At 35.9% G+C, this 23,990-nt stretch overlaps 1 protein-coding gene across 6 annotated transcripts in view; it reads left to right on the top strand.

Moving 5' to 3' along the window:
- ADAMTS6 (ADAM metallopeptidase with thrombospondin type 1 motif 6) overlaps positions 1–17,454 on the top strand; it is a 148,057-nt gene extending 130,603 nt beyond the window's left edge. For all 6 annotated transcript variants that reach the window (XM_027635080.1, XM_027635076.1, XM_027635077.1 and 3 more), the window contains 4 exons: positions 2,160–2,364; positions 7,575–7,751; positions 8,883–9,039; positions 13,716–17,454. In XM_027635080.1, the coding sequence (XP_027490881.1) occupies positions 2,160–2,364; positions 7,575–7,751; positions 8,883–9,039; positions 13,716–13,825 (649 nt within the window). In that variant the 3' untranslated portion in view covers positions 13,826–17,454. The remainder of the gene's footprint in view (positions 1–2,159; positions 2,365–7,574; positions 7,752–8,882; positions 9,040–13,715) is intronic.
- Positions 17,455–23,990: the final 6,536 nt, after the last annotated feature.

The raw sequence follows: 23,990 nt of genomic DNA, 5'->3' as shown, positions 1-23,990 counted from the left end.
TGTTTGGATAACACTGCTTAGCATGGCTGTAAGTGCACCAACTAGACTTTCAGACCATTTACCTGAGAGCAGGACTTGAGAAGTGGTCATGTTTGATCAATTCCTTTTTACCAAACACATCCCTATCCCTTCCTTTGTGTGGCTTAACTATTAACAAATCAGTATTTTAAAAAGTAGCATTTACACAGTTATTCCAAACCGGTTAAATTCTCTTTTCTTTTTTTTTTTTTTTTTGCACTGACATTACTTAAAAAACAAAAGCTAGGAAAAACCAAAAAAACAACCCACAAAGTGGAACACTTTGGATTCTCCATCCGATACAGCAGGGACATGGATGAACATGGAGAGAAGTCATCAAGATTCAGATAGTGGGTAGTGTGTATTAATCAGTATCTACTTCAGCATGTCAGGGTAGTTCAGCCCACATCTGCCTTCATTCTGATATTCCCCACAGGATGAATACAAAGTGCCAAACTCCTTAGGAAGGATTCTTGATTCCTCATGTTGTAAGTAGTCTAGGAAAAGGCTGCTCAAATAACAGATAGTTGTCCAGAGAAGTTTGACCCTTTTGGCAGAAAGTTTTATCATGCAGTCTGACTTAGTCTTTACATAGACTGGCCAAATATTTCCCTTTTTAATTAACACAATTCCATTGCTGGTGTATTCCAAAAGCAATGAAAATTTTAAGCTTTATGAATGCCAGTTACATTATACTTGAGGTCCTTGAGCAGCAGCAGACTTATGTTTGTTCACAATATTTTGTTTATTATTATAATAAGTAACTCTTAAACTTCAGATTTCAAGAAAATATTCTTATAGTTCTGTGAGTTACGAATAGTACTGTCTTGTAATACACTATAAATAGTAAATGTACATGACAGCCAAGGCACTTGGGCAAATCATAGCACTAACTGAAAATTAACACTTCAGCCTCTTGAAATCTCTGAGAGCTTCAAATTCTCCCTATTCTGGTAAAAGCATAAGCTACTTTGATGAAGAATTACAAACTAATTTCCTTTTGCTGGGGAAGTAATGACAGAATACAGCACATTTGTTTCCATCTCTCCATCGATCTAGTTTTATATTAGAATATATTACATATTATGTAACACAAGAGTGGATAGCAGCACTTTTTTTTTTGACAGTAGTTTGAAAAATTGACAAATCTTATGAGGCAGGTCCAAGGAACATCCACAGTGACTGACGTGCCTGGCATTTTTTGCTTGTTGGCCACATGTGATAGCATACTAGACTTCACCTTCATCCTTTGCAAGGATGACTCAGGCGAGTATCTAGTCAACATATGAAATACTGAAGACCAGTATTGGTCTTGACAATATGAAGAAATTTTTCTAATTAATTGAGCTGCATTAGCCATTCATCAATAGGAAAAAAGAAATAACATTACAGTCTGCTGTAATGTAACTGTAGCTGCTTTAGTCTCTGCAGCAACACAGTAATATTTACAACTCTTGACTTTCACTACACATGATGAAATGCTCAGAAGTTCCCTCTAGCACGTATCATACAGTGCTTTAAATTTTTAAAATATTTATTGAGGTCATTTTTTGTGTGATGAATTCATGTTTTGCTGGTGTTTGCTTTACTTACTCAGATAAGAATATTTTGCTTTTCAGTGTAGACTTTTTAAAAAAAGTTTAGAAATGTTTCATAATGAGATGAGAATTAACTCTCAGAAAGGCCAATTTTGAGATCAAATTATTTTATTGTAATGATACTAGAGGGGCAAACAGCTTGGCTTTCAACTTGTGATGTAACTTACAGAAACGGTTCCCAAACATTTCCAGTTGCAGTTATTCCACTTTCAGAGGAATAATTTCAGGCAAGTTAAGTACAAATCTACTTAAATAACTGAACTTTTGTCAGGCTCAACACTCCTTTCTAACTGCTATAGGCTAGGATGGAAATTGCTGTTCTAGAAAAATACTGAGTAGTGTTATTATTGGAAGATATGGTTGCAGTAGGGCATAAATTAAAATGTTCAGTAAAAATACTTATAAGTTTCTACTTTAGTCAATTGTGTATTTTCAATAATTATTTAAGTTTAGTAATTTAAGCTATTTGCACTGGGGGTTTGTGCAATTATCTACTCTATTTCTGAAATGCACTGACTGAGTCTCCTAATGTTTTCTATCCAGATGGTTTATAGGAGATTGGTCAGAATGCAGTAAGACCTGTGATGGAGGAATGCGCTCACGAACGGTTCTCTGTATCAGAAAGATTGGACCTTCTGAGGAGGAGACACTGGACAATACCAACTGTTTAACACACCGGCCTATTGAAAAAGAGCCCTGTAACAATCAGTCCTGTCCCCCACAGTGGGTCGCTTTGGACTGGTCAGAAGTAAGAAAATTTTGCTGTGTTAGCTCATTGGTAATAGTGGAGACAAGCGCTCTGATCACCGAATACTAGTACATTTTCTGTCGCTGCTTGCTAAGCAAAGGATTAATAAAAAATTCAAAAACTTGTGGGTTTAATATTGAAGCAGTTTTTTCTTTCCTTCAGTGTTGTCAGTTCTGTTGTGTTTTTCAAATGATTGTGACCTGTTTTGATTAATCATAGTAGAAAAACAGTAAAACACAAAAGAGAATAGTAAAGTAGTAAAAAAAAAATGCAGTGAAACAAAAAAACCTTATATTAGCCAAATGGTATGAAGCAATTATTTTAAAGTAAAAGTTAATTTCCATTTCCATTGTTTATTGAATAGTAGAAGTGATGGATTTCCAGTATCAGAAGTCATAACAAACTGCTTTCTTTTTTTTCCCAAAGTAATGGTGCTGATGTAAAGCATCACATTTCTTAGCAAAATGCCTCAAGAGGCAGACCTGAAAGTTGGTTTTCTATTTATAAAATATGTTGTTAAATATGATGATGCTATAGTGTAAGCTAAGCTTATAGTATACCTTATACTTATTCAGATATTAAATTTGAACCAGTGCAGCTGAAAGAAAAGGCAAATACATTTGAATGGAACTGCATCTCATGCAAATTAGAGTGCAAAAGTGTTTGTATACCTTTTCACATTCTTGCTATTCTAGACTCCTATCTCACCCCACTTTTTATCTCAACGTACCCTTTAGAGTACATAGAAGTTAGAATTTCCTGAGTTTCCATGTCTGTGTCTTTGCTTTCAAATGCAGCCATATAATATAGTTGGTTTCATAAATCGACCAAATATGGTTTAAAATTATTTAACTTGTGGGTTTGTACCTCTTGGAAAAATATTACCGAACTTCAACTTTTGAATTGCAAGAAGTGTTCTAATTTTGTATTTTCACACCAGTTTTTACCTGTTTGCTTTTGCTATCTGCAACAGTGCTTCTTCCTTTCCAACTACTATTCATCATAAATTAATTAATCACATTCTTCTTTCATGTTTCACTTTGAAGTTGTATTTGTTTGAAATGGATGACTAGAGTTAAATGAATATATTATCCCAGAGGAGGTTTCACCTGTACCTCAATGTTTTGTTTCTTTCCTCTTATGAAAATGCCAATAACCTACAGTGTGTCAGTATACCCTAAATAAGGTGCTTCTCTCCCACAACTATAACATACCAGTTACCTAAAGTCATTTAACACTCTGTTAATATATGCAGATCCTAATCCTCCTTTTTTAATTTTTTTAAATGCATCTTCTTGCATGTCATACTGCCAAAATTCACTACATTTCAGTTATTAATGTCTTCCTGGTTGTCCAGTTCTTTCTGTAGACCATACCTCTTTAGCATCAAAATCAGTTAGTTACCTGTGGTACCTGCTAGTTTCAGTAATTTCAGTAGAATCACTGAATTCTGAGCATTACAGTGCTGTAAGCTGCCATGGAAGCTGTTGTTCATCTACCTTCTATCTGAATTTCACATTTGCATGTTCTCCATCTGTTATTCTTAGCTGAAGAAACAATTTCTGTAGACAGTTTTCTTTTTATTATTACTATATACACTTACTATGTATATATATTTTGAACAAAAGAAAAATGTGTCAATTTGCTGTTCTGTTCAACTGGTTTTTTTCTGTAAGGAACTGTAAGTGAATGCCATTTTAGTGAGCTTTTATATCAAAAATCTTCTAAAATACGTGAACTTCTGAATTTTTGTTTTGTTTTTAATAATTTATCAGACAAATGCTTTTGCTTATATTCTCACTCCCCTGTTGTTTGCCATCCTTATGCTTGAACAACTTTTTAAGGCTTTCATACTCAGGGCCTTAATGGCCTTTTATACAGCAGAAGTATGTTATGATTTTGAACAAAATGATTCTAATCTAAAGGTTCAAACTCTGATAAACTTCTGGTTGTGATAGCTTTTAATCAAGATTGTGAAAAAGTCCCAGCTTCTTTCTGATATGAATTTTGTTTGTATCTTGTCAGACTGTCTTGACTGGTGATACCATTTTAATATACTGAGAAAAATAGCTTCTTTTTCCTCTTCATCGTTCCCAGAAATTTAATGTATTAAAATCCTTGTAATAATATAAATGTAAACATTTTTATATGTATATTTATATGATTTTCTGACAGAAACATGAAAAAGAAAACAAGAGTGAACTCAAAAATTGAAGAGTAGAATATTCCTTCCATTGAAACCAGTGGCAAACCTTGCTAATTTTCTCTGGACTGCAACTTGAAAAGTTTTTTTTTTTAATACTCAAAACAACTAATACATAATATAAATAAAACAATTATAGAAGTCCTTTACCTGCTTAGGCACTTGTTGACAATCAGTATAATTACACATTTTTTAAGTTTTCAGTGAGAATATTAAAAAGATATTATGTATCTTTTGGGTTAGAGAAACAAAAACATTTTGTAAGCCTAAAGATTAAATGAAGTCCTCAGGAAAATGTAAAAGTGCTTTTATCAAATTGAGATGAAAGCTAACAGTGTCTAGTCTATTGGAATGTAGTCATTCTCAGGTAATGCCAGTTTTGCCATAAAGATTTTTAGACTTCACAATAGTTGGGCTTTGACAAAATTAATCTACCCACTATAAATTATTTCTCTTATATTATTATTATTATTATTATTATTATTATTATTATTATTATTATTATTATTATTATTATTATTATTATTATTATTATTATTTTATGAGAAAAGCCGTAATCAAACAGGGGAATTTAATTTGCATTATTTGTGCTCATGACTTCGAGGGAAGGAGTCAGAAATTCTAGAAACATTTAGTAGTGAAAGATACTTGTTCCTCATTTGGTTTCTTTGGGTATTTTGTCTTGCATTTGCTTTGGAGACATACACTGTTTTTGTTAAATTTGACTTATGCTTTTTATTTGTAGTGATTTGGTATTACTACCTATTTCCTTATTTCATTTCTGGGGATCAGATGTAGTCCATCTTATTTAGTAGAATTTTTGCTATAACTCAAGAAAAAAGAGTTTAGGGATGTTGTTTTCGTCTGGTACTAGTAGCTGAAAGAAGACTTTTCTCAAATGGCATCTTAGATAAAAGAATGTGTCTTCAAGCAGTACAAGAAAATGGATGCTCCTAGACTCAAATTTTAGTCCCCAAAGTCTTGCTTGTTTGCTAACATATTCTAGGGATTATGAAATCACTTGGGCACATTGGGTTTTGACATTTTGACAAAGTCCTTTCAACCTTGTAACTTTTCTGTTTGTTTTTGACAGAATGACTTGATTTTTAAGTATTCAGCTAGGGAGGGGCAATTGCTGCTTCTTCGTACTAAAAAGTCATGCATTTTGCATTAAATGCTTGTATGGGATAAAATAGATAAAATATTCCTTGGAATTTGGACCAGAACTAATGAGTGTCATGATCATGACACTGAAGACCTCACATATTCATTGTCATTCTTTTTTGCCTCTATTTATCATTATGTTTGTAGTTCTGACAGAGATCTTTCTTCTCTTACTTCCCTCCTTCATAGTTTTCTAGTAGGCAGGCACTTAGTGTACACAAGATTTGGGATTAAAGTCCCTTCAGAGTGAGGATGTTTGAACCTGGTTACTCTGTATCAGAATTCTGAACACTTAACTACTGTAGATAAGGAGGCCTTACCTTGACAGAAAAAAATAGAACAGGATAGGAAAGAAAAGGTTGCATTTTAGTGGTTATATATCCATTTTGCAGTTCTGGATTATAAACTCCAATTGCAGGACCCATCTTTTCACAGCCCAGTTTAAGATCCGAAATACAAATGGAGATAAGATTTGACATAAACCTAAATTGACTATTATTGACTAGTTTAGTTGCCTCCCTCAGAAAGATTTCCTTAAAGATCTTGGTTTGAGGTATATGTAGATATATGGATATAAATCTTTACATATTCATAGGGTATATCCTTACATAATACTGTGGAACTGTTTAAAAATTTCTGTAGGTTAGTCAAAGGTGCTTCAGGATTAGGCATACAACAGTGAAGTTTGCATCACTCAAGTAATTTTTTTTTTAAATTAATTTTGAGGGTGTTTCTTTTTTCCCCATATATATACTGACTTGTTTTGGATGTGTGGTACGTGACCTCTTGAACATTGCTCCAGTGCCACATAGTATTATTTCCCACATAATGTTTTGTCTCTACATATTAAAGGCATATTGAAAGGCTTAGCATAATCTGTATGTAAAATTTATTATATCAGAAATTGATTCTAGTCCAAATATTGCAGATGTGCTTATGGGATAAAGCTTAACATGCCAGTAGGGAATTCTGAAACTGTGCTTGCAATATCTCCTATTAAAGAGGGACTGATTTGGGGAAGGTCTGGAGTTTTAATTTTGTTAGCACTTGTCTCTACCCCATTCTGCAACTGTGCTACTGTACATGACAGTTAATGATCAATAGCAAAAAGGAAGATGAATGGCAGGAACACCAATATGAAGGATGATGAGGGAAAACGGAGGCCATCAAGCCTGCTTATGATTTATTATCTGCTTGCTGTTAGAACAGCACAAGATAAAATGAGGAAAAACAAAAACTGTGTGAAAACAGAATTAAAATTTAAATGGGAAAGGAGAGGAAAGCATGCGTGGTGGGAGAGGGTACAATATTTCTGTATATCTGGATAATCTGGTTTCTGTGGAGTCAAGTAAAAGATTTATCTTTCCTTATGTATATTTAGGAAAAATGTGTTCATTGTGAGTGAAGTGGATAAAGGCTGTACTAAGGTCATATTGAGAACAGAGGGTATTACTTTTAATTTCTTAAATGCACACTCAGGTTTGTTTCATAATAGTATTACATGTGGTAGACCTTTCTACTTGGCTGCAGTGTTTTCCTTAAGCCTAACATAAAGGCTCATGTATATAAAAGTAAATAGTAACACCATAGCCTAAATATAAATGGAGAAGGAAATCTACTTAGAAAATTGAAACTTAGAAAAGCTTGTACTTAATAAAGGAATCATCTGTCAGCTTTTTTGTGTTTCTAAATATTTAAAAATTATTATTATTATCATATGATGATTATAGTTTAGTTATAAAATCATAAATATATTTCACTGTTTTACATAATACCATTTCTGACAGTTTTATTGGCTTTTTACTGCGACTTTAATTATTTATTTGTATCAATATTTTTTCAGTGCACACCAAAGTGTGGCCCGGGATTCAAACACCGAATTGTTCTGTGCAAAAGTAGTGATCTTTTAAAAACCTTTCCAGCCGCGCAGTGCCAAGATGAAAACAAACCACCAGTGCGCATCCGCTGTAGTTTAGGCCGATGTCCTCCTCCTCGCTGGGTCACTGGAGACTGGGGACAGGTGAGATAGTCCATGCCAGTCTTCACTGCTGTTAGTCTCCTACATTAGCACCTTTTAGAATATGATATTGCTGGAAATAGATAAATGACGGTTCCCATGACTGAAACAAAAGCTTATCCCCTGTTTGTGTCAGATTGAAATGTGATTCTTTATGATGGTTGTCTGCCAAACTATAAGAGATTTGCTGAGAGCAATCTAGTTTGTTCTGGGTGGGTTTCTTTAAAAAAATTTAACAGTCCTTCCTACGTTTCTTGGAAGGGTAATTTGGGATACGACAATGTAGCATTTTTTAGTATTTTTAAATTGTTCTTAGCTTCTGTGAGAAACATGATGGAAATACAAAGCCAGTTTCTAATTTAGTAACTGAAAAAACCCCAGTTTGAAATCAATAGAATTTTACATAAGATACATTGAATTACCGTACAGGAAGCTAAACTGTCACAAGACAGGCTGAATAGTGCTGCCACTGTGCAGTGTTTCTAAATATGATTTACTAAGTTTCCTTCTTTCTTTATGTTTTCACGTCTCAATTGTGATCAGTGGCCTGTTTCTAGAATAATAATTCAGTGATTCAGTTTCTGTTTGCTGGGTAATTTGCTGCTTATGAGAATAAAACACTTCAGCTTAACTAACCAGGGAACAATAATTTGTGATACTGCAGTCTAGTCAGCTTTTCTTTTATGGTACTTGTTCAGATGCACATTTATGTTAAGGTGATATTGTACTAAAATTGTAGCCGTTTAGTTATGGAAATTAAAAATGTTTTGGAACAGCAAAGTATTTTTGTTTGAAAGTCACTTTACTTTTTCCTTATGAAAAGGTCCTCTAACAGATTTGAATTCTTGTTCTTTTTAGTTTTTCTTCTTTATTCTAGATTGATTATGTCTCTCTTTAAAAAATTCATTTAAACTCAGAATTATATACGAAATAGTGTGAATTATATTCTTATACCTCAAATCTGAACTTTTCAGGGAGTCAACATGGCATTGCATTTTCTTTTCCTTGAAAGACAAATGCTCGCATGTATATTTATCAAAAAAAAAAATTCTAAACCATTTTATGAAAATTCTATTCTCTATATTTAAAAATTGGATCCAAGTTTCTGAATTTTTTGTCTTTCTTGCTTTTTAGTGTTCTGCACAGTGTGGTCTTGGGCAACAGATGAGAACAGTACAGTGCCTCTCATACACTGGACAAGCATCCAGTGAGTGTCCAGATACTCTTAGACCTCCATCAATGCAACAGTGTGAAAGTAAATGTGATAGTACTCCTATTTCCAACACAGAAGGTAAGTTTACCATCTTAATATAATTTATTCTGAAAAGAATAAAGCGACATGGTCAGAATGACTGCATTTAATTATTGGTAAAAATCTGTATGATATAATCTCTCAGACAGCAAATTATTTTTTTTACAATTATTTTCTGATTAGTCATTGTAGTTCAGTGGTAAAGTCAATGGAAACCTAAATACAGGTTTTTTGTTTAAAAAAATGCCTGTAAAATATATAGCCTAAGTTGTGAACAAAATACTATTGTTTGTGCCATTGGTTTTCTAGTCTATTGTTTCAGTGGAAATGTTCATAATAGCAGTGGGAGCGTGACATACCTTTTATCCACTGACCTTCTACCTGATATATCAGTGTTAAACACAACAATGTGGTGGAAAAAAATAGTAAATACTGTATTCATTTGAAGAGTGGAACCATAGATTTAATTTGTTTTTTAAAGGCAGGTTTGTCCTACAGTCTACTTGAGTTTGGTGGTCATTCAATGCCTACTGTATTTGTCTGTGTCCATGCCATAGATTCAGAATTGTCATAAAAGTCTGTCAGATAGACATGTCTCTGGTGAAATGGTAACACACTAAAATCTTCCCAGAAATACACTGATGGTTCAGTGTATGAGCACCGTAATTTACTGCTTTGAAGTTTTAATTTAAAGTAGAGGCTTATCATCCCATGTTGTCATTTGAAAACATTTTCATAATACAATTTTTGTGGGCTGTTTTAATTCCCATTATTTATATTATTTCTATAATTTCTGTTATTATTAATTTTAATATTAATATTTCTGTTAATCATCCTATTATTTCTATTAATTCCTATTATTCCTTTTATTTAATTGTTTAGTGTTCTCAAGTAGTGTTTAAGTGGTAATTATCAGTCTAGGAAACATTGTACCCTTTAAAGCTCAAAGGCTACATGATATTTACTTTACAAACACAGATGTTGACTTTTGTCCGAAGTAAGGAAGGTAGTAAATTACTTATTAAGTGGGCATGAATCAGTCCCAGTCTTCCCTTAATTTCAAGATGACAAGGTCATATTTTTATTTGTGGTAATTACGCTAGTAATTCTTCAGCATTTTCAGGAAAATATGCTAATCTCTTATAGAAGAATGCAATCAGGGTGTTTCTGTGTGTGATCTCTGTACACTGGGTGGCCGTGAACTTCTTTACAGTGGAATGTTACAGGTTAGCTATGAACAGTAAGTCTGCTGGCAGTAGTGGTTTGTAGGGATCTGTACCTTCACTGGAAAATTCTTGAGATCTTCAAACAGAAAATATTGAAAATCACTTACACAGTATTTCAGATGGATGTCAGCTCTCTGGCCTGTACTCTGAGAGAGCCAGGAGCAAGCCAGCTCCTTACTGACAGCCATCCAGGCTCATTAGCATGGTTAGGAAGAATCTGAGGGAAAAAGATTGTGACCTGGCTATCAGTATTTGGGTTTCAAGGAAGGAGTCAGGTCTCCCAAAGAGAGGCTTTGTCTGCTCAGAAGAGCATGTGTGTACAAAGGATACCTGCCCACACATGGGGACTTTGTCTACATGCCACCTCATAACACTGCCTTGTGCTTTGGGCTTCATTGTGGGGCAAAGGCAACTTCAGCAGAAGCTCATTCGTTTGCAGCAGGGTCAGGTTAGCTGAATGGGTTTGTTTCCTGTTTCAAACCCCAGCAAACCTGATTCCCTTTGCTTCCAAACTCCGGTGCTTGCAGCCTATGGAACCCATTCAACAATTTCTGAACAATTTAGTTTTGCTAACCAGAGTTAAAAACATGAGGGTTTTTTGGAAGCTTGAGCCACTCTGCAGTATAATGATCATGTTGGTAAAGTTTGGACAGATTTTCTTGGGGAAAGTAATGGATTGTTTGCATAAAAAAAGATTAAAAATATTAGGGGTACTGGAATATTAAAAGAAAGTTACAATGTATCTTGTCACGTTTTATATGTGCTTTAACTCTTCGTTTTTTCAAAACTTTTCATTGGTGATTTAGGATATTGTAGATATGGTTTTGATGGGCTGCCACTGATGAGGATAACATTGCATTTGCTGATGAAATTGAACTACAGGCAGCACCTACAACACCATTTGATATGTATTCAGAATTATCTTATTCTCTTAAGTACATATATATCTGCTGAATCTAAACTGCTAAGGCCCATCTAAAAGTTCACCTGAAGAACTATCTTGTCTTTTTTTATGTCATTTCAGTTTTCCTTATACACCTTTGCAGTTTCTTTCACTGGAGGCAAAGTGACATTCTGTGATTTTCTTACTATTGTCTGATCTAGCCACAAACTTCAGGAAGGGAGAGTTTAATACATGTAGCTTACTGAAACTTATTAACAGTAGTTACTAGGAGCAAAAAGGGCTCTGCTAAACCTCTTCCATTCAGCCACAGTCCTATGAAGAACAGGCTACTTCTTCAGCCACCGTATCTATTTCAAAATTGATTTTTAAAACAGAAGTTGTGGGCAACTTACAGAATGTTGTCACATTGCTGTCCAAACAGCATTAGCTGAACCGGTTCAGTTTTACTCAAGAGGAAGGATAACTTAAAGGAACATGGAAAAGGATAATTTCAAATCCTGCTTTTAGCAAAAGTGGAGTTAGTGGCTTTACTTGTGTTTGACTTAATACAATGCGGGTTATTTTTGGGAGTGAACTTCTTAAGTCTTGTCAAGATCAAGTGCACCTTTTTAGTATTCATTTGTAGTTTGCCATCTGTCTATATTCATAGTCTTCACAAACTTTTACGTGTCTTCACAAACATGAGGACCTGAAATATTTCTGGAAGAGACTTGACCTCTTTTTTGAAGACTTTTCGAAATTCATTCAAACACAGTGACCATGTGTGGTAGAGAAATATGTCTGTTTCAACCAGCTACCCCCAGTATCTTTTCTTCTAGCATTCAATTATGTTTCCAAATTAAGAATTAAAAAAATAGAAAAGCAGTATGTAAAATGTTGAGTAGGTGGAGTAAAAAAATTGCAAGTGCTGTATCTGTGTTAATGAAATGAAAGTTTAAATAATTTCCTGACCTCTACTTGCTTAGCTAAAAACATGCATATTGGAATTATCAGAAATGCCATTCAGAATAGACTCATAAGTTCAGCCTCATGAATACTTTCCTAGGTTCAAATACTAAATATTCTCATTTGCGCTCAACTTTCTACTACAGTGTGCTTGCAGATGTCAACACACTGTCCATAACTACCTGTCCCAGAGTAAAAATAATGTGACAGGAGATTAGGATTGTACATGCCAATTGTGTTTGTTTCAGTATTGCTTTTTTCCTTTTTTTACTTGTTTGGTGTGTCTATTATCTCTTTAATATTTGGTTTACAGACGAAGTCAAGGACTGTTGTTCTGTCATGCCTTGAACAACAGTATCGGATCTTCCTCCAGTCATCACTTCTAGTTATCAAATCAATACAAAATGTAATAATGGTCAAAGTACTAAATATTTGTTCATTACCTTTTGATTCACTTTTTCTTTGTAACTGTTGTAATTTGAGAAAGATTATGGAAAGAATCCAGTATCAAATGCAACCTTAAAACCTTACAACATTCTCTTCAGACAAATAATTTTCTGATAAATGAATCTAATTTCATTCTTCCCATCACTTAATTTATTTAATTCAACCTTAGAAGTTTTACTTTTTCTCCATATACATCTCTTCCAAATTCCTGTGTAGAAGCAAAGCTCCTTGACAAAGTCCCATTTTTAATGTGTTTGGAAGGCAATGTGCAAATGCTTTAAACTAAAAATCTGTCACAATATTCACTTTAGTGAAGAGGAAATCTGCAGCAGCAGCATTTGAGCTGTAGAACCTGTGTACCCCCAAACTCTCATATGTAGATCCATATCCACTGCATCAGGATGAGAACTGAGCAAGGAATAAACTTTTCCATTCCCTGCAGTGCTCCTGTAATGTACCCCCAAAGTCACTTTAGATACATTCCACAGAAAAGGATGCAAAGGAAAGAAACCTTTCTCTGTGACTTGATCTCTGTTCTCCCTTCCTAGGAGAGTTACCTGCTGCTGAGGCAGTAAGCCCAGCATATAGGGAAAACACAACTTTGAAAAAAGCTTTTACGTGTCTGTTATAGGCATAAAAATACCTTTCCCTCAAACTTAAAAGAAATCGTAGATGTGTGGAACCAAGCGTAAAGTATAATCCACCATTCAGTTTGGTCACTGAATACGCACTGTTGGTGCCATTATTCATAACACTTGTCGTTTTCTCCATCTCTGTTATCTGCAGTGCACATTCTGTTTCAAGGATTCTTACAAATGCAGAACCATGGTACCAGATAGTGTGAATCATTTCAGACTTTGGATAAGCTCTCATGGATGGATAGAATAACTCCTGAGAATGAAGCTATAAAAGTATTGTAAAAAAATTATGTTTCCTAGCTGTCTGAAGTGTTCAATTATCTGAATAAATGACAATTCTTCCAAGGCAAAGAGGGCACACTCCTAAATGTCTGAAAGCCCTGCAAATACTTTTATGGCTTTTTAAAATGTATTGTGTGCACTAGACTGGACTAGAAAGAGTAATTATAAAGAAAGCAAGAAGGATGGATAAAGTAGCATGTTAAATGTCAAATTCTCTTGGTACTTTAGTTTTTATTTCTGATTTTTTCTCTCTTTAATGTTCTTAATTATTAGAGTGCAAAGATGTGAACAAAGTGGCATATTGCCCATTGGTGCTGAAGTTCAAGTTCTGCAGTCGAGCATACTTCAGACAGATGTGCTGCAAGACCTGCCAAGGACACTGACCCACTGAAAGCACGAGAATGTGCCTTGTTATTACCATTGTGGAAATGTTCATTGAAGAGAGCCACACAGCGGAATGAGATTGATGTCCTTGGAAATGCATTACCCTGTGGAAAACATAACCACTGGTCAGCCCCAGCTGACAGGATTTCAATATTATTTTAACTTCTGTGAAGTGGGATTTATTAATCCAAAGTGCTGGACACAGTATAATGAGGGGATGCCAAATTAGAAAAATGCACACAACACATATAGAATAGCTTACTGTGGAACATTTGTGTTCCTTTGACTAAATCCAGTAGTCTGTTTACCTCCTTGGACCATTAAAATAATTTTTATTATGGACTTAGCAATGACACTGAAACCATTTCTATTTAAAACTGTTTAGGATGTAGTTCTTATGACTTGGTCTACTATGGAAGTAAAGAAGAATCAAAAAAATGTTAAATCATAGCTTAAAAATGTTAACTACTTTATCTCTCGACACGACACCACAATTTAAATTATAAAAGGAGCTTGGAAATGTTATTTAAGGAGAAGAAACTTTTTAGAAAAAGAATTATTTTTCCTTCATTCCACCTAATTCCCTTTGGAGTAATCTGTATTTCCTGAACACTGCTGTGAGCCTTATATAAAGCTACACTAAATAGAACAACCATGAGGGACTTAGTTTTAAGAGATGCAATAGTTATTGCAGTGGTGCACGAAATACAAGTGTGCTATGAAACAAAATGAAATCTTCATTGTAGGATTATAGCCATTTTACCATTGTCCAAGTGAAACTGAGATTTCCACTGAGAGGGAACATATTTCAATGTCATGGAGGAGGCAGACTCCAATAGAGGTGAAGACTTTATTGCCAGCTCCTTCACTACTACCATACAGGTTGCTTAGAACTTACACTTCCGACTGCAGCTCACTTTGTTTAGAACACCAGCCACAAAGAAGAGGCAACTTTGTGAGCATCTAGATCTGGTTACTTTTGATTCTCCAAAACTAAGGAATTTGAATGCAAAAGATAAGCCTACTGTGTAATAGCAACAATCCTTTGCACAACTGAATGTATTCCAGATGTTCCCTTTTTTGATATCGTAGCAGAGGTATTGTGTATGAAAAAAAAAAAAGGGATTGTTTTGTTCAGGAGACCACATCTGAGTGGGCAAGGATTACAACCAAAGAATAAATGACTCATGGAGGAATCTAGATTCTGTTCAAGTGAGAACTCAGAAGTGTGCTTGAGCCAAGAGGCCTGTTGAACTATCAGGAGTAAGGCACACTGGAAAAGGGGTGGATGGAATGAATCCTGGCCACCTTTACCTAAATGGCCAGGTGCATATTTAAAGTTGGACCATATTTAAAGCAGGGGGCAGCTTTCAGCTTGAGATTGGAACAAACTCATGCCTCTGGATTAGAGGCCAGATGCCTTAACTATTCACTACCATACTCCACTTATTTCATATTACCATATTGTTAATATTCACCAAATACTTGCATTTTCAAAAGTTAAACCAAACTACTTAGGCAAGTCACAATCAGGAATCTGGCATAAAGAAGTTGATTGTCATGCTCCTCTTCCCTTTCACTTTCCAGTAACAGACTCAACAAGGAGATAAGGAAAGTAGATACTTGTTTATATTAATATATTGTACTTGAACACTTGCATTTTACAGCAGGTACTTGATGAATGTGCTTTTGTGTCCAACTATGCCTCCTTTGTTGTAATGCAATTAAAATTATGTGAACAATAATGTGTTACAAATTCTAACTCAAATAGCACTTTTTTAAAGAAAAGTAATCTTTTCAGTGAAAAATAATTTCAAAATATGAGATTGAAGTGTACCAATGTATTTTACCAATAACAAGCCAAATATATTGCACACTATTTACTAATGTGAATTAACATGGAACAGTAGATATTTTTAACAGGATTCATACTATGAAATCCCCCCAGCATATTGACAATCTGTCCGTGGGGTTTTGTGTAGCCCATGTACTCATGACCATCAAATTCCTGTCATCTGCTACCTCTTGCCAGTATTTCCACTTTCATACACTTGTGACCAGTGGAATTAATTTACAGTTGGCTTATGTGTATTTACATGTGCTTATTACCTGTTGCTCTCATCAGCATGTAAACAACTTCTGTTAAAACTGACACCGGTAGATAAAAAAATCCCAGTCTTTGGGAGTTGCACATAGGGAGTAAGGGCAGTATGCAGTCCTTCTCTGTTAAGTGAAATGACTTTCTATATCCTTTTGACAAAACACCTTGGTGCTAGCATGCCCTGGCTAGATCAGAAATATGATGAAAGGATAAGGGGTTGTTATGGCATTCCCTGAGCAAGAGGCCTTTTTGTATCAGGGCCTAGTTTTTTTTCTCTAGGGCATCATTTTGTTTATCAGCTAATGTGTCTTTTCAGCTAACAAGAAAAATATGTTCTGTGTATTTAAAGAAACCTTTTCCTCTTTTACCTCACTTAGGACATTAAAGTTATAAGGAGTATTTCCAAAGACACATTTTGCTCTCTTACTGGTGCTAGAACACCAGGGATTCCGATGTTTACTCTGCAATGTAACAGCACTGAGATTGGAATTTAAAGAACTCCCTGGAGCAACATTGAATTGTATTGTTAAAGGGAACAAAATACAGAATGTATGTGGATTTACAAACTAAGCAACACTTTAGACTCACTAAAATATGAAACCTAATTCAAAGAAAAATAATTGGTTTCCACAGCACAGTTCATTGCTGCTACTACACTGTAGCCATCTATGTAATCTAAGCTAAATATTCCTTAATAGTGAGAAAAGGACTATTTGTGCAGGCTATAAATATGACAGGCTTAGAATCAAATAGTAGAATACAAAATGCAGAAATGAATCTGGTGCCAGTACTTCCACTGAGCAATACTATCAGCTGAAGAAGATCAAAACAGAAAGAGAAATCAAGAGATTAATCCCTCAAGGTGTATACATGCAAAAATAATCCACTTCGTTAGGAACTCTATAATGGGGTGAATGTCACATAGATATCCTTAATAATACTGACTGAAATTACCTTTGTATTATTGTGATTAGTTGCTTATTATTTTATACTCAGTATTAATGTGGTACACTGTTACAATATTATTATTTTTGCTTTTGTAAATTATATTCTAATTTATTGTCATGTTTCTTAACACTTGTTCTACATGCATTTTCCTGCTTTTAATGAAAACAAAAAGACTGTAACACTTGATGCAGAGAAATTCCACACCAGGCACAGATTTGTTTTTAACATAGATAATTTAGTAAAATAAAACTACAGCTTTTAAGATTGATACCCATGGTACCGTTGTCTCTTCCCTGATTCACAGTTGCTAGAATTCTGTATGCGTAACATTTACTTTGTCAATTGCATCAAAATATATATAAGGTGTTTTCTTTCAAGTAACATCTGTGTTATGCTAGAATCCTGTCCTTGGCAGGAGCAATGTTTGTCATATATAAGGAAATGAGGAAATAAGGAAAATGAAAATTCAGGAACATGGTCATGTACATTATTAGATAATATTTTAGCCTAAGCAGTAATATAGATCAAGAATGAAATTAATGGCAACAAAAATATTCTGTACTACATGGAATTATTTCATTAACAGCCAGTCAATAATAATAATAAATGTCCTTCTTGCATTGAGTTTTTAAGGTTTTATCTGAAGTTTATCTGAAGTCATGATGTTCTTAAATGTAAAGAAGAAAGTGATTTCAGAAAACTTGGTGCATAGGTCACTGTTGCTGAGAGGTATTTCCTTTCTTACTTGGTAGAGTAAAAATAATTTGTTATAGAAATCTCTGATCAAATCCCATAAAATATTTCTTGTTTCTGAGGTAAAATCTAGTTTCTGGTTTAACAAAAATAAGCACTACTGTTATGAGTAAGATGTGAAAGAAAGTACAGAGAACCTTAAATGTTTTTATAAGATGTTTACTAATTCTGGGTGTTCTTTTTTATTCTATTTACAAATGAGGATTCACAAAACAATTACTTGTTTTAAAAGTATGGGTATTTCTATCTGTATTTGATCACAAAGTTTTACTGCCCTTCAGATCAGAAGTCAAAGATGGAGTAATTTTCTCTGTCATTGCAAGGCTGTTGACTTTCCTCCCATACATTTACACCACAAGTTATAACCCAATAGGTTTCCCATTATTGTTCAGTTTTTAGTATTATTTTTTTCTCCCCAGAGCATTTGTGTTTTGGATTATAATGACAAACTGAGTGCACTGAAACAGATGCTATTGTGCTTCTCTCTCCTTTTCTCTTCCTTCTACATTGAAGCTAACATCACCCATGATGACTATAGAATTCCTGGCACACAACATTCCCTTCAGTCTTCTTAAAATGCAGTTTTCCTGCACCCAAACTTCCTTCTGCACCTGAAATTCCTTCTGAAGCCAACCCTGCTATTGTAATTCTCTATTACACTTCTTCATTTTATTTCTTGAGGAAATTAACACCATTTTTACCTGAGATACTGGCTTTTCCTTTCTCTGATTTCCCTTGCTATATCACAATTCCCTTGCTATTCCTTCTTGAGTAAACTCCCTGTTCTATCTGAAGATGCCTGATCTACAAGAAGCACTTTTAAGTATCCTCTGTAGAATGCTGAATGGGCCTTGTTTTTTTTTTTCATTACTTCTTTATTATTTTTTTATTGTTATAGGAACCAAGATCTAGGATTTTTCTGGCTTCTCTTCTAGGGAGGTTTACTGCAATAGATTTAGGATGAATCTTGTAAGCCTCATCTTGAGTCAGTCAGACATCAGTCTAAGAGTCTTGTAGAAGGCCATTACTAAGCTGAGGCTGTCATTCTCCAAGAAGTGACACCCTTCTGGCCATCTTCTCTTCACCACAAACAACAATTAGGTCAAGGGGTGGGTGATTGCTTCTGTGTGGTCCCTCCAGAATTTGTCCTAGACAGAATGGTGTAAGAGCATTTGCATGCACTAATCAGGATGGAATCCCAAACAGATTTGTAAGGGCTCAGTCAGCCACAGTGAACAAGATTCACTACAGCACTAGTGAGTTGGTTGTTTCCCAATATATTTGGCCTGGATAAAGTGGGAGTTCATGTCCGGTTTAGGAAACTGAGCCACTCAGAATGTGGTATGGTGTACATTTAAGGATACTATATCCCTTAAACTGTCATACAATCTAAGCACTTCACATCATTTATTTTCTTCTTTTTCTGCACAGGACTGACATTTTCATTGAGCTGGACAGGCTGCAGGACACAGTTTATGTTCAGAGGTCATATAGCTGCCAGTCAGACAATTACTGAAATCTGTCCTGGAAAGGTTATACGTATGTATTTCTACATTAAGAGCGGGAAGATGCAATTTCTATAAAAAAGAAGGCCTTTTCAGAGATTACCCAGCAAGATCAGTAAATAAATAATCTCACTTCTTTAGTAATCTTGTTCAGAATAAATTTATCAGATCACAATTTGAGATAGAAAAGGAAGTGTTTTGGAAGCTAGAAGCGAAGGCTCAGCCACTGTGCCAGGCTTCAGTTGCTATGACCACACAGAGTGATCAAATCTGGCCTGGATGACAAGGCATAAGCCATGAATTTTGGAAACTTGATTTCTTAATCTGCATCAAAATCAGTGTATTTGTTTATTCTCCATTTACTCTTCTCCCCACCTTGACATCAAAGTCTACAAATGTACACTCTCTTGCAGTGTTTATAACATAACAAAATTATCCCTCATATTGTTTGAAAACCCATCTCACAGTATGATTGTCTTTTGCAATGAAGGTCAGTCTCCTGTGTGCTCCGCCAGTGCTGACTAATGCTTCTGAGTAATGCTCTATCTACAAGTTTAGTGTGAGGTAACAGTTCTGGACATACGGAATGTCTTCCAGTTATATCTCTATGAAAAAACCACAGGCCTAAAGTTAACTGGAATTTCAGGAGGCAACTTCAGTTGAGAATGCATTTTAAGTAATTATTGCCACATTTGTTTTGAGGTCAGCTATGCTTTATAAAACAAATAATTTTACAGAAGTGCAGTGCACTTGGTAGGGTCACTGCCTCCTAACATCTCTGAATACTGGTCAGAAATAGGAACAGGACAACATGCACACCTGACAATGTGCTGTTGAAAAGTTTGCAGTCCATTTGCAGGACATTCTTTCATCCCTCAGAATCTGCTCCTCAGAATCTACACATAGGGACAGGATTTCTCTTTCCTCCATCTTCTCCTCCCCTGTGGGTGGCTGCTTCTCCTCTTTCTCACTGCTTTCACATATCTGGGGATCCCATATTTGGTGTACGCTACTGCTGTCTTTGATCAGATACTTTAATGTGAATCTTTAATGAGAATTTTACATCTGTAACTTAATGTTGTATTTTAAAAATGTTAACTTTAGGCTAGTTTCATGAATTATTTATTGAAGTGTAAAAACAAATATAAAATCTAAATAAGAAAACAAATGCTAGAAATGCTTTTTTTTTTCAAATAATATACTAAGTAAAGATAATTGTTAACATTTTTTCTACTGCCATAATTACAGATCTGCTCAGATATTTTTTCCTATTGTGAAAAATACTGAGATAAGAAAGAATATAAACAGAAGGGACTGAGCCTCTCTTTTGGCTCAGAATCTCTCTTAGACTTTCACGTTTAACCTTTGCTCTTGAAATGCACTATCAAAACAAGACCCTCTTGCAGCAAAAAGGAATCTCAATCATCTCATTTGGCCTTTCTGGCTCCGTTTCATTTGAAGTTTATTTACCTAAGATAAGGTTACATTGTTGAAACTGTCCTGTCAATTAGAAGATAACATTTGACTTCAGATGTATTATTCTTCACAAGCATTTTGTCAAGGGTACGGCTGGTGATTTTCTAGAGATGAGGGGAAGTATGATGGCTGTAATTACATGTATCGATATGTTGCTCAGAGGCCTTGTGAAATAGAGTGCTGAACAGTGTATTTAATTAAAAGGGGAAAGGATATTAAACTGCATTTTGTACCAGCTTCAAAAAGACAGTAAAAAGGGAGACTACTCCATTTCAGTTTTCAGTGAGGTTTAAGAAACCGGCTCAGTACTAGTTGCTCACTGCAATCCGTGGTAAGATGTTTGTAAAGCTAAGGATGGATGTCCTGAATTCTGTTTCCATGGGGTTGGGTTTGGGAGTTATTTTAACTTTCTTGTCCTGATCAGCCCAAGAAAGGTCTCAAGAATTAAGACAAATGTCTTTCTGTAAAGCATCTCCCCCAGATTTGTGAAGTTGCAACACAGTTTTTGCCACTTCTTGCAGTTGTGATGATCACAAATTTTAATGAAATAAAAGCTAAGAATGGCGTGTTTCAGGCCTCTGGATGTGTCCCCTCACTCCCTTTCTGCTCTAGCTGGAAAACTGCCATGTGACCTTTCTGCCCTCAGTATGAGCAAAACAGGTTTCTAGTGCCATTGGGCTTGCTGGCTGCTCATTCTGCACTCCCAGGCTGAGTGCAGACGCTTTGTAAAATGTGTGGATGTGGCTTCAGACATTGCAGGTCCCTTGGACCAGCACCACATAAAGTTGGTTTTGGTGGGATGTGGACTTTCTGTCGTCTGTCTTGCATGCTGGGGACAGGGTGCACTCCATGGACATGCCCTTCCCAGAGCATCTTCCAGATTTAGCATTCCTACAGCAGCAGGTGTCCTTCAGCCCTTTGTGGGGGCTCAGCTGTGGCCCGTGGCAGCTCAGAGCTGCAGACAGGATGGTGTTGGAATGGGCAGGCCTGCCATGGGGTCTAGCTGGGGCTGGACAAGCCCTGGTCACTTGTGTGTGGTGGGGAGAGCTGCTGAGCTCCAAGCTGTGATGGGTCTCCTCTGCAAGCAGCTGGAACCCAAGAGGAGGCTGAGGACTGGGCACGGGTCAGCCTTGCTCCAGGAAACCTTGGGTCTGAGGAGTGCTCCGGTAAGGAGCGCCTGTAGCCCTTCCTGGCTGCTTGGTCTGGGCTGAGCAGCAGCCACTGCCCAGCCTCCAGCTCACTAAAGCTGGAGAAGTGAAGGGGCTGCTGCAGCTCCAAAGGAAGAAGACCCTGGATGAGAGCAAGAGGGCTTAAGCTAAGGTGGAAGGCCAACAACAGTGGGTCTGGGGGAGCTATGCTGGGGCCACCAGGCTGGGAAAGCTGTGGAAGTGCCAGAGAGTAGGGAGGGAGAGTGGGGCCATGAGATGGAGTAGTGGAGCTGGAGTGTGCCTGAGGCACTGAGGAAATCTTGAGTAGGGAGGGGATCTTGAGGCAAGGGTTGGATAAATTGGTGCAGACCACAGCTTCCAGCCAGAAGTGCCCCTACAGTGGAGAGAAGATGGCTCCTGTGGATAATGGAGTGCAAGAAACTTGTAGAAAATCCTTGACTCAGAGATATCAAAGGGACTTCTTATGCAGAAACTCAGGGTGGAGAGCCCTTGCAGGGACTGCAGAGATAGAGAGACCCGTGGCCAGTTTGATCCCTTCATGGAACACCTGAAGCTATACATACTATTAAAAAAGGAAGCCACAACTCTCTCAGTGACTTGCAGCAGTGAGCAGAAATTTGGATAGCCTGCTTAATGGTCGTGCTCTATTTAGCAGATGAGTGAACTCCAAATGATCACAAAAAGTAGCAGTTGCAAAACTTATGTCCATAAATCTGCCTGCAGCAAAGACAGCTGCGTTCTTGAATGCCAGATGCTCACTGGGTCCTGTGTAATTCTGCTGAACTGATGAACAAATGCTTAAAGTGTGTGTTGACTCTCAGCTGGTCATCAGGATAGCGAAGAGCTCCCAAGAGGTATGTTGCTTGTCAACAGTGTGAGACTTTAAGCCTTCAAAACAATAAGTCTTGAATTTCCTTTTATAAATAAAAGAGAGTAGTAACATGTATTGGTAAACTTTGTACTGAAATTTTGATCACTCCTCTGTGGCTTAAGCAACTTTGTTACAAAAGCAGTCACCTTGCATAGGGTGTCCAGTGTTGTGCAATGGAGTCCGGTTGTTACATGTTAAGTGTCAGCTTGGTTTTCCTTGTGTTTTCCTTTGTATGTCATTCAATCATATATGTTTATCTCTGTTTCAGTTCAGTTCATTCTGGTTTTGAAAGTGTGGCCTATTCTTACCTGGATATAGTCTATGGAAGTTTGGAAAGGGATGCACATATGAAGAGTCAGCCCTACTTCTCAAAAATCTTGAACCAAGATTTGGAAAAAAATCATACAATTGTCTGTGAAAAATAACCCACCAAACGAAAATCAAACTTCTGAGTTACTATTCTCTTATTAGCCTTTTTTTAGCCTTATGGTTTACCTGTTTCACATTTCCCCCACTCTGTACATTGAGGAAAGCCAGAAAATTACTTTCTAAGGGTAAGAAAGAGGAAAGGTAGGAACAACTGGATTTATGGCATTGAATAGTCTTTCAGTAGAAAACACAAACACTTTCACACATTATAAAATTACAGGGACTGGCAGAATAAATAGCCCATTTTGATTAAGAATAAAATAGTCACTACACTTTTAAGGAAGTGATAGGTATCTTTCTCAGTGAAGGCAACTTTTGTAAAACTTCAGGCTTTCACCCTCATTTTATAAAAATAATGATTTGACTTCATTTGTAATGACGGTATAGAAAAATAAGACCTTCCTCCCCAGAATTGCTGTTGCTTTTCTGGTTTTGAAATTTAATCACAACTAACAAGGGTGACTGTGCTAACAGCTAAACTGTTTGGAATTCTGAATTCTGTTGTTAGTAGAACTCAACATTCTTAAAATGATCCATAATAAAATATATAGTAGTTTTGCACATAGGGCCAAATACATTATGCTACCTTTATTTCCTGTGCTACTTCTGTATACCATAACTGATGATGAAGTAACAAGCAAATTAATGTCTAAATCTGACCATATTTACTGTGTTTTTTTAAAAACTAACTAAGTAAATAGTTTTATTAACTTTCTGATCATTTCTTATGTGGAAGGTGCCACAATGGTATCTAAGCAGTCTCACATATTAGTCAAGTATCAATAATATTTTCAGACCATTTTTAGCAGGTTAATAGGTCCCATATTTAATAGATCAGAATTAAGCCTTGCAATTCAGTGCTATAACCCACTTTGGACGTTCAGCTGCTCAAGTCTTTTTTCTTGGTTTGGT

This window comes from Corapipo altera, unplaced genomic scaffold (assembly GCF_003945725.1).
Source record: "Corapipo altera isolate COAL_440 unplaced genomic scaffold, ASM394572v1 61411, whole genome shotgun sequence".
Classification (NCBI taxonomy): Eukaryota; Metazoa; Chordata; class Aves; order Passeriformes; family Pipridae; genus Corapipo; species Corapipo altera.
This window is presented reverse-complemented; position numbering and strand designations above follow the sequence as displayed.